The 14,698-nt window shown below is 45.2% G+C and overlaps 2 protein-coding genes across 2 annotated transcripts in view; one reads left to right on the top strand and one right to left on the bottom strand.

Moving 5' to 3' along the window:
- The first annotated feature begins 3,189 nt into the window (after positions 1 to 3,189).
- Positions 3,190 to 8,213, top strand: LOC103925886 (ES1 protein homolog, mitochondrial-like). Its single transcript, XM_009334685.1, has 4 exons — positions 3,190 to 3,333; positions 5,486 to 5,657; positions 6,438 to 6,639; positions 8,007 to 8,213. The coding sequence occupies exons 1-4, from the start codon at positions 3,226 to 3,228 to the stop codon at positions 8,197 to 8,199; spliced, it is 675 nt and encodes a 224-aa protein (XP_009332960.1). The 5' UTR covers positions 3,190 to 3,225; the 3' UTR covers positions 8,200 to 8,213.
- Positions 8,214 to 11,195: 2,982 nt separating this feature from the next.
- LOC103925900 (centrin-2) overlaps positions 11,196 to 14,698 on the bottom strand; it is a gene marked incomplete at its 5' end in the record, with an annotated part of 3,837 nt that continues 334 nt past the window's right edge. Inside the window, 3 exons of the mRNA XM_009334702.1 lie at positions 11,196 to 11,541; positions 12,349 to 12,486; positions 13,169 to 13,297. Coding sequence (XP_009332977.1) covers positions 11,452 to 11,541; positions 12,349 to 12,486; positions 13,169 to 13,297 — 357 coding nt within the window. The remainder of the gene's footprint in view (positions 11,542 to 12,348; positions 12,487 to 13,168; positions 13,298 to 14,698) is intronic.

Raw genomic sequence — 14,698 nt, forward strand, 5'->3', positions numbered from 1 at the left:
GTTCCTTTCCGCGTGCGGGAGGAAATGCAAACGAGCTCCTTGCTGCAATAAATTTCAGTCTGTGAGTCAGCATGGACTGCTGGTAGCTCCCTCCAGGGGCCTGTTAATTTTACTGTTGATTAACCCTTGTTAAAAAAGACACTTGAAAAATAATGCTGAGGGTTTATTACTATTACTGCCTTTTTGCTACTGCCAGTGAGGAAATTACACCGGTTAAAATTTAAGGGTTTTTGAAGAATCATTCTTGCTGGAGCAAACAAGTACTTTGCAAGCCCAGGAGCTCCTTGGGAACCAGTTATTTCTCCAAACACTGGCCATGGTCCTGCTGTTTGTCCCTGTCACAGCTATGAATGCCTGGCACCACTGTCCTGCGCTGGGCAAACCCAGGGCAGATTCAGTGCCATTCCCTTAAAGGTGACTTCTGTCCATGTGTCACTCCACGTCTATCTAACCCAGGATCTCTGTGCACACTCACAGGGAACTCCTCCTAAGTGGTTTTCATGAGTGAGGTGTCGATGCAAACATGCCATCTGGAGACCAGCAGTGTGAGGATAAATCTAGAGGAGCCTTGCTGGCTTTCCAGGAGAGCCGTGCAGGCAGTGAGTGAGTATCAGCCATTGCCATGATCGCTGCTGTATCCCAAAGGCGACATGAAGGACCTATCCACAGCTTCCTACTGCTTCCCATGGAGAATGTATGATCAGGGCATAAAGGTCTTTACCAATGGAGGAGAGGCTGCAGAAAGCAGTGGACGCTGACTTCGGGATCATGTTGGGTCATGCGTCAAGCGGGAATTAGGCGGAGAAGTGTTCTGTGAGAGCTAACAGAGCTTTGAAGGAAAACAGGGGCAGCACTTGCCTGCACTCATGTACGTTCCTCCATTGTTTTGTTCGTGTGCAATGGACCGGTGTAGGGCCTATTCCCGTGAAGGACTCAGCTCCTGTTCCCATCGGCCCCAGTTAAAGCAAATTCCACTCTCAGCCTCTTGACAAGATAAAAGATGCAGAACAGCGTAAAGAGCGTCACGCTAATATTACTGGGCTGGTCAAGGATGACTCTCCAGAGGCCCTACAGCAGCAAGCTGTGACGTTCCTCTTGGCAGATCCTGTTCTGTGTTCCCCCATAAGTCATGGTCCACAGCCAGGGCTGGAGGACAGAAAAGCTGTTGGAAATGGGACTTAGAGCTGCACAGGCTGGGGCTCAAAGACAGGCCTCCCGGATCATCCATCCAAGAGGCATTAGATCTGTAGCAGCATCCAGAACAACCCCAGACTGTCAGGGTCCGCAGATAATGTCAAAGGACCCTGCTCCTCCTGTTCTCTGAGCCAGCTGGAGCATGATGGCATGCTTCCATTGCGCAGCTGGATCCCTATAATGGCTCCCAAACTTTCCTGGTTTCTTCAGTGCTTTGGACGACAGTTATCTTTAACTGTGTTCACCCTTCAAGAAGAGCTTTGAGGCAACAGGGTTCCTTCACACTCATCTTCACTAGAATATTAATGCAGATTAAAGAAAGGTGTTAATATTAAAGCCCAATGTGTCTACCGTAATAAATGTGTGCAGACGTTCCCACACGGAATGGAATAACTCAGCTGAAAAGTATTATTTATTAAGAATACGTTTATTGCCATTAGATCTTCAGGTTCAATATGTCTATTGAGATAGACCTTATTACAGGAGGAAGCATGCACTGGAACAAGCCTGGTTTGTCCAGTTACACCTAACCAATTATATCAGTAAGGGGAACCAGCTCAGTCAGTTTGCAACAGGCAGAGCTAAATGATGTGGTTTGCAGCAAGCAGTAAGTTTGTTTAAATCATCAGCCTCTGGCTATCTTTGTTCCATCATTAACGGGACTGCTCTCTAACCAGCTGAAGGAGGAAGAAACTATCTGTTCAAGTTGCAGCATGATTCAGCTGTTTTTTCATGGAAGAGGAAATAATACATTTCTAAACCACAGTTAGAATACATTAGATACCAAAACAAACAGCAGTAAAAAGGCTTTGGGCGTTTTCCACACGTATGCATCAGTTTAATTCCCGTTCTGGGTAATAAAAGTAACGGAAAGGAAAAGCCTGTGTTAGATTAGCTGGACTGCAAGTCCTTTCTCACGTGCTTTTTATTCCTGCTTGTATAGGTAGCAGCTAGGAGTATGTGATGCCCGATATCACTAGTTTTAAGATATGCCTGCAATAGATGAAGTCATATGCATTAGCAATTATTATCTTCCTCATGCCTGCTACGACTAACGAACTTGCCAAAACACTATTTTACACACAGGATGTACTTCATGTCTTTTTCAAATATGATAGAGACCCAAGGAAAACTTCTTATAAATAACCCCTAAAAAACATTCTTCAGCCATGTTGCATGAAGTTTTTTGTTCTCTGAAGAATGGCAAGACAGCCTGAACAGGCCAGTTATTTCAACAGTGCAAAGTCGAAATAGGTACGTAATCATCTCAGGAGTGAGCATATGAAGGACATGGAAGAACAAGTCTCTGTACGAGCAAGGGATTTTCCCCATCACATGCTGTGAATCTTGCTGCCACGTGCCCCTACAGAGGTCAAGGCTCTGCCAATTCCCGGTACCACTTTCCTGTCAAATGGAGAGATGGTGCTGTTGATGAAGAATCAAGTTATTAATTTGTAACCTCAGGACCCAAAGGCCAGGAAACAACTACAACTGGGTGCAGAACCTCTGATCTTGAGAGATGGGATATGAGCATAAGGACATTTAAGGTCAGAAAAGGAAATCTTGGTGTTAAAAGACTGAGGTTGCCTATGCAGTGTAGGGTTTTAAAAAATGGGGCACAGAGGGGAATGCGCTGGCTGGAATACTTGCTCCAGGCAGGCTCCCTTTGATACCATCTTATGGGCAAAGACTGGGGTACTTTAGCCTGAAATAGAATGGAAAATCGACAGCTGAGAAGGACAAACACAGCTGCTCTGTTGAACAGGTCACGTCAGCTGGGGGTGCTTTGGAGACAACGTGCTGGGAAGAAGATCTGCAAGGGAGCAGTCAATTGAGGAAACAAATAATATTTACATGCCCTGACTGTGGCATTGGAAATAAAACCTTCCTGCCAGTAAGAAATTCAGCCCAACCCTCCTGGCCCCACCTGCTCCTGGGGGAGGGATCGCACTATAAAAGGCTCCAGGCAGTGAACAGAGACGCACAGCAATTTTGGGCTCTCCAGGGAATCCTCCTGCTCTGATTGTGACCATGGGAAAGAGAGTGGCTGTCGTGCTGGCTGGCTGTGGGGTGTACGACGGGAGTGAGATCCATGAGTCTTCTGCTGTGCTGGTGCATCTCAGCAGGGAGGGGGCACAGGTAAGAGGCACCCCGGCAGGCTCCTGCCCCATTTCTGGCTCCTTTTGCCCGGCTCTGCTTTTCAAGCTCTCTCTCTTGCAGAAGATACTCGTCTCTAAGGAGCTTTGCAGCTTGCCGGACAAATCACAAGCTCCCCGTTGCTGCTGGGGTAATGGCAAAGCATAAGCGACTGGAGTCAAAGCAAACGGCACAGCGTAGGAGCTGCTACAGCGAGCGCGGAGAACTCCCTGGTCTCTGCTTCGCTCTCACAGCTTTGCTGTACGAGGAGATTGCCTTGGTGCTCTGTGTTGAGTAGTGTATCCAAACTCTGGAACAAACTTTCCCAAATGCATTCTCTATTCTTTTTGGCTTGCACTTCCTCTTTACTGCTTTGGTATTTCTGTTTAAAAGACTACTATTGGTTTTGGCTGTTTGAAATTCATCTTTTTAAACCCCCGAAGATTAGAACTGGAAATAGACAAGTTCTTGAGAGTTGAACTTGAATAGGGGTAAAAAAGCAGCCGCTCTAATGTGCCATTAGTCACGATAGCCACTCCGCGAGACTGGAAGAGGAGGGAGACATGACCCTCAGCTCTGAGCCACCCAAAAATCTGGGTCAGAGGTGTTCTCCTGGGAAAATTGGAATTGCTCTATTAAATACAAAGGCACAGTGGTGATATACATGTGCTGCAGAGCCAGCCCACCCAATTCCAAAGCCTCCAAAGTGTGTATTCTCTGTTTGGCTTAAAGCTGAGACTTGTCCAAACCTTTTCTCCCACTCTCTATAATTTTGCCTCTTCTCTCCTGGAGCTGCTGCGGTCGCTGCCCTCCTGCCATACCCTGGATTGGCAGGATGGGAGCACCGTCCTGCACTCATCCCTTGATCGGCAGGGACCTCTAGTGGAAGAAACTCGGGCGTTATTTCAACCCCCGCCGTTTATTTTTTGGTCATGCTTGCCTGAGGAAACGAAGAACAGCACAGCACAGCGTAGCACAGCATAGACTGTTTCAGTTGGAAGGGACCTACAACGATCATCTACGCCAACTGCCTGACCACTTCAGGGCTGACCGAGTTAAAGCATGTTATTAAGAGCATTGTCCAAATGCCTCTTAAACACTGACAGGCTCGGGGCATCGACCACCCCTCCAGGAAGCCTGTTCCAGGGTTTGACCACCCTCTCGGTAAAGAAATGCTTCCTCACGTCCAGTCTAAACCTCCCCTGGTGCAGCTTTGACCCCTTCCCAGGCGTCCTGCCCCTGGATCCCAGGGAGAAGAGATCAGCACCTCCCTCTCCACGTCCCCTCCTCGGGAAGCTGTAGAGAGCAATGAGGTCGCCCCTCAGCCTCCTTCTCTCCAAACCAGACAAACCCAGAGTCCTCCCCTCAGAGGACATGCCTTCCAGCCCTTCGCCAGCTTTGTTGCCCTCCTCTGGACGCCTTCAAGTACCTTCACATCCTTCTTAAATTGTGGGGCCCAGAACTGCAAAGCTTGTGCAGTCCCAAAATCTATCGCCCCTCTGTCTGTCATCCTCCACTCTTAATTACTGCATGTGATCTTGAAACAGTTCTGAAGGCATTTTCCAGAAAAAGAAATACTCTGGCTTTGGGAAAACAGTGGCTGGGGAGAAGAAACTCAAAGCCCTGTCTTTGAGGGGGGCATGTGGTTTGACAGCAGCTTGCTGGGTAGTCAGCAGCCATAGGGGATGACGGGCTTTGTGGGGGCAGCTGGGGCAGGGCTGGGGCTGCCCCAGGGAAGGGGATTGCTTGGGATGCAGATGGAAACCTCTAAGAAATGGCTTCACCAATGGCTCTTGGAACACCTCATTTCCTAGGGAGGTAAGGAGTCACTGCTCCCTCTCCAGCACTTCAGGCCCCAAAACAAGCAGTGTGGGCTAGCTTCTTTGCTTTCACCTAATAACACCCTCATTCCTTTAAGGTCAGGGTAAATGTTCCTGTGCAGAAGCTATAAAAGACCTTTCTTTCTTTCTCCTCCCTATGACAATAGCCTTCCTGATGCCAGTATCAGATACAGGTGAGCCTGAGAGTCGCTGTATTCATCAGCAAAGTTCTTTCCTAACAAAGTAACTCAAGCATTTTCATTCGCTACCTATGATCTTTAACATGTTTAGGATACATGACTGAAGGATAATAGACCTTTCCCCCCTCTCCCCAGGCAGAGGTTTATGCTCCTGATGTTGACCAGATGCATGTGGTGGACCACGTGAAAGGACAGCCAACTCAGGAGAAGCGCAACGTGCTAGTTGAAAGTGCCAGAATAGCCAGAGGCAACATCAAGGATCTAGCTAAGCTGGATGTCAAGGGGCTGGATGCCCTAATCATACCAGGTAGGACGGCAGACGGGGTCTGCTTGCCCGAAGTCTTGGGAACAGCTTAGATAAGCCATAAGCCTTGGATGACATGGGAGTCACGGGCTGGAGAGGAACTGGGCAGAGCCACCGGGGAAGAAGACAGGCTGGAAGCAGGGACTGGAAGAACAGTTCCATCTGTGCTGGCATGCTAGCTTGGACTTGTATTAAAAGAGAACACGGCAATGCAGAAGCTTATCCCAAGAGGAGGGGGCAGATGGTAACTGCCAATTGAATTATCCTTTGTACCATCTACTGAGCTTTTTTTTTCTGGATGTACAACTATCCCCTCCCTCACCAACATGCCTACCTCCTTATCAGGAGAAGAGGCTGGGACAGAGACGGGGCGGCTCAAAAGCCGAAAGCTTGGTCAGTCTGGCAATTCATCTTTAGTGAAAGTATGACCATGTGATTTCAGCGGGGATGGATTAGGCCTGGAGCAAGGATTAAGAGACAAGTAAAAACTTGTCAGCATGCTCCACCACAGTTCAGAAAAGAGCTCATGGGTGAAACACAGTACCCAACACACCCAATACCTCTCTGCTTCAGTTCTGTACGGAAGCAAGAAAGGTGCTTTGACGTCTCATCTCCTGGCAGCCAGCTCACAAAGGTTCAGCTTGTCTGGTTTTAACTCTTTTATCAACGTTAGACAAATGCTGTCATCCACCAAATCCATTTCAGCATTCTAGTAAGCAATACCTGAAAAAATCCTGCCCTGGAGTACTAATCTTCTGGTCTAATCTGTTTCTCTTTTCTCAGGTGGCTTTGGAGTGGCTAAAAACCTGAGTACTTGGGCCACCCAAGGCAAGAACTGCATCGTCTCCAAAGAGGTGGAGGACGTCCTGAAGGCATTCCACGCTGCCAAAAAGCCCATTGGCCTGTGCTGCATTTCCCCAGTGCTGGCAGCCAAAATCTTCCCAGGTTGCGAGCTGACTGTGGGTCATGACACAGAGTGTGAGAAGTAAGTAACCTTGGAGTGCCGATATGAAACGACACCATGAACATCACAGAATCAGCAATGCCCCCCCAGTGTACGTAGCGCCCTGTCTCAACTATCCTGCCCGGATATCTGAAGTCTCGTGATGAGTTGAATGTTATTTCTCAGAACGAATGACCCACATTATGCATTTATTAAATTAACTTTGGCTGATAAATTAAATAATCAGAAGTTTTGATGTACCCCTTGTAACTTACAATGTACGTCTCACGTTAAAATTAGAAATCTGATTTTACTTTTTACAGTTTTCCGTAATGGGGGTACTTTACCATACGGGGGCACAAAAGACTGCAAGAATCGCAAAGGAATAAATTAGATTTTGAGTCAAGAAGATGTTCAGGTTTCTGGAAAGGAGGAATCTGTCCTTTCCTTGCCTGAGAGCAGAGAAGGAGGATACCAGAGGGATTAGTGGAACAAAGAGACGTAGCGGAAGGGCATGGGAGCTTGTTTCCTTCCAACACAAGGCAAAAGCCATCCTTCAGTTACGCTCTTACCTCAGGCAGACGCCACTTCAAAGACAGGCTCTGCTGTAGTTGCTGCCTCCAGAGGGAAGCATTTAGCAACCAGGGCCCTTTTGAAGACTTAACAGTTAAAGCTTACAAGTTGAAACTCTTCAAGTACCTAGAAGAAGCGTTTCGTTATTTGTCAGCAGATCAGTTGGCATCCTGTACCAGCGGATTTGTTTGTATTTTTGTACACTTCTTTCCACAACTCTGGTGGCTTAAAATAAGACACTATTTTAAATAGTCTTTTATTTGCCTCCCCAATGTAGGTAGCACCCTGTCTCAGGCACCTCGTGGTCCCAGGGTAGGAAAGACACCAGACCACTGACTCACGAAGTTAAGCAGACCCTAGGTAGGAACAGGACGGTTGCACAAGACTGGGTAGCGTTTAGAGCGGGAGGGAGTTAAACTGTCCTTACTCGTATGGGAAAGCTGTGACTGAATTCTCCCAATGGCAGGGAAGGAACTATGATGGCTCTTGCTAGGAAGGGCTCAGAAGCAATGTCACTTGTAGGAAGCTGGTGAAAAAAAAACCCCAAACCTAAACACAAAGTCTGGAGTGGGCAGAGTTAAGTACTGGAACATCTATAGTGGAACATCAAGGTCTTATTTTGGCTTTACTTCAGATTTTTAACTCACTTTTTCCTGGTTCTATAGTCCCGGAGAAACTCCTCTGACAGGAAAAGATTTGGATCCTATTGAGCAGGCTTTCTGTAGGGACCATCCATCTCTCTGTAATCAACAGACTTCTCACTCTAGGCCTTCGTCAAATCGCTCTGTGTAGCGACGGCTTCCCCACACAGGGTTTATTCTCTTTTCTTCTTGTAGATGGCCTTATGCGAAGACTGCTGAGACCATGAAGGAGCTTGGTTGCAAGCATGTGAACAAACACGTCACTGAAATTCACGTGGATGTGAAGAACAAGCTGGTGACCACCAGCGCCTTCATGTGCAATGCCCCCATTCATGAAGTCTACGATGGCATCGGAAAAATGGTCAGAGAAGTGGTCAGACTTGCCTGAATGCCACAAAGCCACAGAATCCATCTCCTCTGGAGCGCAGGCACTGAGCCTCGGATAACGTTCTTCCCCTTTTACACCCACATGTCAACAGGCAAACTGCTACTCAGACGGAGTTCTCCCCCCTGGCACCGGACCACCGGTGGCTGCTGAGGAGGGAGAACCCCGGAGCGATGGAAGCGTTGTGTTCTGCCGAGGACACACCACTTACTGACAGCCAACTGGCAGTAACTGGAGTGTGGGCACGCATCGAGCTGGCACGCAGAAGCCAGGTTTCCACGGGGCTCAAATACAGCCACTGTCTTTGGTTCTGAGTGGCCGAGGAGTTGCCTGGGTCACGTCAGCCTCGTGGCTGACCTGACACATGCATATCATCTGTCAACAGGAATCGGTCCCCTTCTGAGATTCCTTACACATCCATCTTTGCCAGTACTTCAAAGCTCCCCACATACCTCACAGAACAGAGGAATTGGTGGCAAAAGGAAGGAACACGGTTCTGCTACTGAATAAAACATGACACTACTTACACAGGCTGAATTCTGCTTTCATTTTTGCCTTTTACTCTGGATTAGGAGATGCTTTTAGTGCTACTGGTTGGTCAATGAGTGAGGAAAGGTACAGGACGAAGTCACCAGGAACGAACCCCACTTGTTTCGCTAGGATTTGTCAGAACCCAGACTTGGGCATGAATATGACACGGGTGAAAGCAGAGTCAAACCAATGTTAGCATCCAGGTCTAATGGGAAGAGGTTAAATTCTTCCCTTGTATTAACAGAAGACCTGCTATGATAGCATGGAGTATTTTGGAAGCAGCCTTCCATACTGCTCCTACCCAGAAAGAGTCCAGGGCGAGATCTAGGCATCCCAGAGGAAGCGGTGCAATTTCCAGTCCCTTCCAGTCTTTAGGAAAATTCCTAGAAACAACCCGGAAGCAACAATTCTTCATTGCGACAGGGACAGACAAGATACCCGTCTAGCTGAAACCTGAATGGCAAGCTGCGGACCGGCTGGGCGATAGCAGAGTCTGGCAAGCAGAAGACACTAAAAAGAACCCAGTGTCCGGCGCGGTTGTTCAGGTAACAGGCCAGGCATGGGTTTTTAAGGCCAGAGGGAACCATTTGTCCGTGTAATCCGACCACTCTGCAGGAGCTGTAGAGAGCGCAGCAACTTGCACTGGGCTGAAGCAAGCCTACTGAGGGGATTCAGTCTTGACCTGAAGACGCTGCCGTGGTATTTGATAGCTCATTCTCACAGTTAACAAACGTCATTTAAGATAAGCCATGCTTTATTTCTCTCTTATAGTTGAAGAGCTTACTTCCAGCTCCTGGATGCTGACAGGTTTGTCTCCATTAGGTTAAGAGCTTTTTAGATGGTAGCTGGTATGTTCTTCTTATATAGGTTCATATTAAACAGGTAGTATCGTATAATCATTACAGACTGAGCTGTTTAATTCTCTCAGAGTAAGACGTTTTCGGAGCCAGCAACTATTTTCTGAGGCTCTTCTCAGCAAACTCTTCAGGCTTTTTACATCCTTTTCGAAACACCGGCATATTTTTGCACTCTCACCAACATGGCAAGATCCTTCGAGACTACACTGGTGGCCAGAGGGCAGTGGTGCTGCAAAGAGGGGTTCAAGCACATCTGGCAGTGACAGAACAGCCCAGAGTAGCATAATACAGCAATTCTACCCAGGTTTCTAATGAAAACGTAGCTTATCGAGTCACTCTTTTCTGTATTACTTTTTTCCGCTGATTCTCCTGCCAATCATTTTCACCCCGTTGGCCGCCTTCCATAACCTTTTGCAAAGGTGTGAAAGCCTCCAAGACCAGCCAGTTTGGGGACAGCAGCTGCCAGGAAGAGGAGAGAAATGTTTGCTAGCACAAGAAGTCCACCGTTCCCTTGGTCCTTCGACAACACCCTACAGAGAACTGTGGTGAGTATCCCAACCACAGAGCAATGTTCAGTCCGAATTAGCATTTAATGAGGACAGAGCACAAATCCTGGGAGACCGGGCCTCAGAGCTGCACGGTTTTCTCCCATACTCTTACTTCTGAAGGGGAATCCACAGCTTAAGCTGTTCATTACCTTACAGAAAGTAATCGTTCCCAAGCCCTTCAACTCTTGTCTTTTGCACAATGCAGGAGTTCAGGAAAGGTACAGAAGTTTCTGCCGTAAGCACTAGCTTTTGAGAGTTATACAGGATTTTCTGGGATTAAGTGTTTTGACTAACTTATCAGATAGGCTGAAAAGCTACCAGATGTAAATACAATAGGGAAAATTCCAGGGACTGGCTGAAGAATTTGAATTAATCTCTAAGTTTAGATCCAACCCACACAGACACAAAGCAACTAACAACACTGTTTGCTGGGATGCAGAAAACTGCTTCCACTAGTGGAGAAGGAAAATCAACCCCAAAGATGAAACATTAACAACAGGGCCCTTTTGAAGACTTAACAGTTAAAACTTACAAGTTGAAACTCTTAAAGTACTGGAAGAGTGTTTCATTATTTGTCAGCGGATCAGTTGGCATCCTGTACCAGCGGATTTGTTTGTATTTTTGTACACTTCTTTCCACAACTCTGATGGCTTAAAATAAGACACTTTATTTTAAGTAAGTCTTTTATTTGCAGCCACTGAATATTCCTGCAAACATACAGAGCTTTCAACAGCAGCACTGGTAACTTTCCTCTTCTTTTGCAAAGAGATTTCTTTCAATGTGTGAATAAGTTGCAGCAGTCTATTTACTTACTTTTTTTTCAGTTTAAAGAACATACTAAAAAAAAGGGGAGGGGATAATCACCATAAGACAGAGTATAAAAGGCTGATCCCTGCAAATACGTCATATAAAGAGTTCACCATAGCTGGGCCCAAACCAAGACATTAAACCAAAACCTTCAACTGCTGGGAAATAGAGATTTACACTATCTGGTTTTGAGTCCTCTCTTTACCAAACCATAATCATTTGACACGTGGTTTTTAGTCAGAGAAGGATCTGAATTCTGTCACTGAAAAATGTGATTTGTGTATCAAAAACAAAGAGTATAAACATCTTACGAGCACAAACAAGCAACCACGTTGCTACATGTAAACAGGTTAGCAGTTGGTAACTGTTCCCAAACACAAGTTTAAGATCATGCACTTAAAAAAAAAAAAAAGTTGACCTATATTTTCTGCTGTCTCAAAAGAAGACGACTGTAAAAAAGTGAGGCACCTACCAAACGTATATACACGTGCAAAAATAAATAAAATTCTGTTTCAGTACAGGCTGGTCTTCTTCATGATCCGCAAGAATTCTTGCTCGTTCACTTCCCCATCCCCATCTCTGTCTGCTTCATCGATCATTTCCTGAAAGATATTTGTATTCAGAAATTAGATGCAGATTAGACTAGGATTAGAATTATTAGATTAATTCAGAATTAGCACCACTTTTTAGTAAGTTGTATTGGAGGGAACAGTAGGTTAGCTCAACGTCAGACCTACTATGCTACAAAATATTTACTAAACTAGACACTAGTATGTTTTTATATATATTTATACAAAAATCCGCACAGAAAATGTTGTATTATAGGAACTGTCCTGGAAGAAACAAAGTGCTTGGAGCAGAGTTCTTCCTTTTACCTCACCGTAACTCCATAAAACTGCAATTCTACTGGCGCAATTTCGACAGCCACGTATGCTTAACCCATCTTTGACCTCAGAATCCATTTCCCAATCACAAATTGACAGAAGCTCTTCCACTTCTGCTGGGAGAGAGGGGGCAGATTTTCCTAACAGTTCAAGCATAAAGGTCCCCCGGGACACTAGAGGACAGCACCTAAAACTGAGAGACCGCTGCCTTTACCTAGAAGCTGACCCTGAGAGGGCTTCCTTCCCCCACTGAGAGAGATTCCCATTCCTTATTCTCCTGCTAGCTCTAGTGCTTAGCAGACCAGTCAGGGAGACAGCTCAGCTCCCCAGACAGAAGCAGAATTAGGCTGCGACTATTTACATCGGTTTTACACGAATGTAAATATGAAACCAAGTAATGAACATTCTGTGACCGCCTTCCTACTCAACGGGCACAGTGTAATCTGGACCTTTCTATCTTCACTACAGACAAAGGCAGCCAGTGAGTGTGTGTGTATGATATGGTTTCATATACCAGGTACAAACCTGCAGCTCTTCATCTGTGAGGTTTTCCCCCAGTTCTTTGGCGACACGTTTGAGGTTTTTGAAAGAGATTTTGCCAGTTTCATCGTCATCAAAGAGTTTGAAAGCTTTGAGAATCTCCTCTTTGGAATCTTTTTCAGCCTTAAAGAAGTAAGCATAAGTTTAAGGAAAAAAAGTAGTGGTTATGTTGCAGGTAACACTCAAAATAAAGTTATAAAAGACAAGCATTAGAAAGACCGAGAAACTCTCTTAAGAGCAAATTTAAAGACGTATACGTGCAAAAACTGAAGGTAGACAGAGACACGTCAATGCTTCCTGAACCTCAGGGTTTCGGGGAGGTTTTTTTCTTTCATAGCTAGCCAGTTGTCTTTGGGATTTCAGTATTGGGATCTTCCATGGTTAAATATCTGGTTTTACTCAGCATGTTTTAAGACTTTTAAAACCAGAGATTTCATCTGCAAACGTCTTAAAACTGAAGAAAAGAAAAAACAGTGCATTGCTTCACATGTCACGTGTCAATACTCCCGACGGCTTTCTGCAGGCCAGAGCTGGTTTTAATCTGTGATAAAAATCTTGATTTCAGTTTTTCCCTTTTCTCACACACACAAAACTGATTGCTACAGAAACTTGTTAATGACATAATTATTCCAACCTTACCTTGAAAAATGAGATAGGGTAGTCCCTGTCTTGCAATTCTAACTTTTGTATATTTTGTTGTTAAGATTAAAGTAGCGCTTTCATCTTCCACTAAAACCAAAAGGAGATTAAAGGTACTCAGCCATTTTCAAAATTGCTTTCCCTTTGACTTTTAAAATTTACATACCATTTTCTGTGTCATCACTACCAAGAAGTCATTGAAGCTGATTTTTCCTGTTCCTTCCTTATCGATATCTGATATCATTTTCTTGATCTCTTCTTTTTTAGGTTCAAAACCTAGTGCTCTCATGGCCACCTGTAAGGACAAAGGAAGAAGTTATAAATCATACAAAACTGTAAAAAAAACCACGGGGGGTAAAAAAAGTTGAACTTTGTGTTCGCACATCATGTTAAAACACGCATTCTGAGTCTCAAGGAAAACAGCAAGGTAAGGGGCAGACTTGGAGCAATGCTTCTCAACAGACAGGGGCACATCAAGATGCAGAAAACGGGAATGCAACCATTCATATTCTGGAGTTGTCCTTCAGTTAATTCAGAAATTTCCTAAACACATTCTTACCGCCGCGTCCACCAGCCCCAGCTCAGAACTGGCAAGAACTTGGAGGGTAAGGCTATATAACACAGTCTTGGGAGAAATATTTCCTCTGAGAAAATCTGGATTTTTTTTATGAAGTCTTACCATACCTATTTTGGTATATACTTTTTTAAATTCTTGTGATGGGCGTAAGAGTCCCACTTCAATTAGTATTTTGAAGGAAAAATCCCAAACCGTCACACAGTGCTGTGGATAGCAATTTCCAAGGCTACTGGAAAATTTAATGTTATTCCATTCCTGTCAGGGGAATTGCTACCAGTATTCCCTTTCCAATGAGAAACAAGACACTGAATAATAATTTAAAAAAAAAAAAAAAAGCTTATTTCAGGCCCTCATGTAAGCAAGATGGCTAAATGGAAGACCCAGAAATGTCTCAACAAAATAACTTCAAGACAAGTGACCCCATGAAAGACGTTTGCATCATACCTGCAACTCTACCGAACTCTAACAACCTGATCTGATGGCACAAACATGGGAGGCCTTAAGCTGGTAGACCACAGGGAACTTAAATCCGTTCATTTTTCATTCTAGTGACAAAAATCTTTCTCAATGAATGTTGGGAAAACAGAGTTCAAACACACTGCCTGCCTTTCTGACAACACTCCTATAAGCAGCACATCCAAGGATGCCGTCACTGGCAGACACAGGCATGCACACCTACACACTTCATTTTTTCCCCTCCTTTGACAAAGGGACAAGCGGCAAGTTTGAGATCAGGTCTCCTCCCTAAGGTCTTAAGTAATATGGACACCCAGCCGGCAAATAGGAAGGGCAAATGCTGAAAGCAAAAGAAGTATTTATTTATCGATTACTATTCTTCCCGAAGGACAGGGGTGGGAAAGGACCAAAAATGTTTTGCAATAAATAAAAGCATGAAAGTGAGTAGCACTGGTGTATTCCATAGCTTGGATAACCTACTTTGCGAAGCATGCGATCCTCAATAACACATAAGAGGGAAAAAAAACCCCGCCTTTTTAATATTCACAAACCCTTTTTGATGTTTTACTAACAGAGAAGGAGACAGTACAGAAAATACAGAACTAGCAACGTATTTTGGCCAGCGCGGCCTTAAAGACACTTGATAACAGCAGTAAAGAGCTA

Source organism: Pygoscelis adeliae, unplaced genomic scaffold, assembly GCF_000699105.1.
Source record: "Pygoscelis adeliae isolate BGI_AS28 unplaced genomic scaffold, ASM69910v1 Scaffold412, whole genome shotgun sequence".
Taxonomy (NCBI): Eukaryota; Metazoa; Chordata; class Aves; order Sphenisciformes; family Spheniscidae; genus Pygoscelis; species Pygoscelis adeliae.

What these genes read in the sequence shown, in the direction of transcription:
- LOC103925886 (XM_009334685.1), top strand. Translation starts at nt 3,226, where the DNA reads ATGGGAAAGAGAGTGGCTGTCGTGCTGGCTGGCTGTGGGGTGTACGAC. An exon ending in GGATGCCCTAATCATACCAG is followed by an intron (nt 5,658 to 6,437) that starts GTAGGACGGCAG and finishes CTCTTTTCTCAG; the next exon opens with GTGGCTTTGGAGTGGCTAAA. An exon ending in CATGACACAGAGTGTGAGAA is followed by an intron (nt 6,640 to 8,006) that starts GTAAGTAACCTT and finishes TTCTTCTTGTAG; the next exon opens with ATGGCCTTATGCGAAGACTG.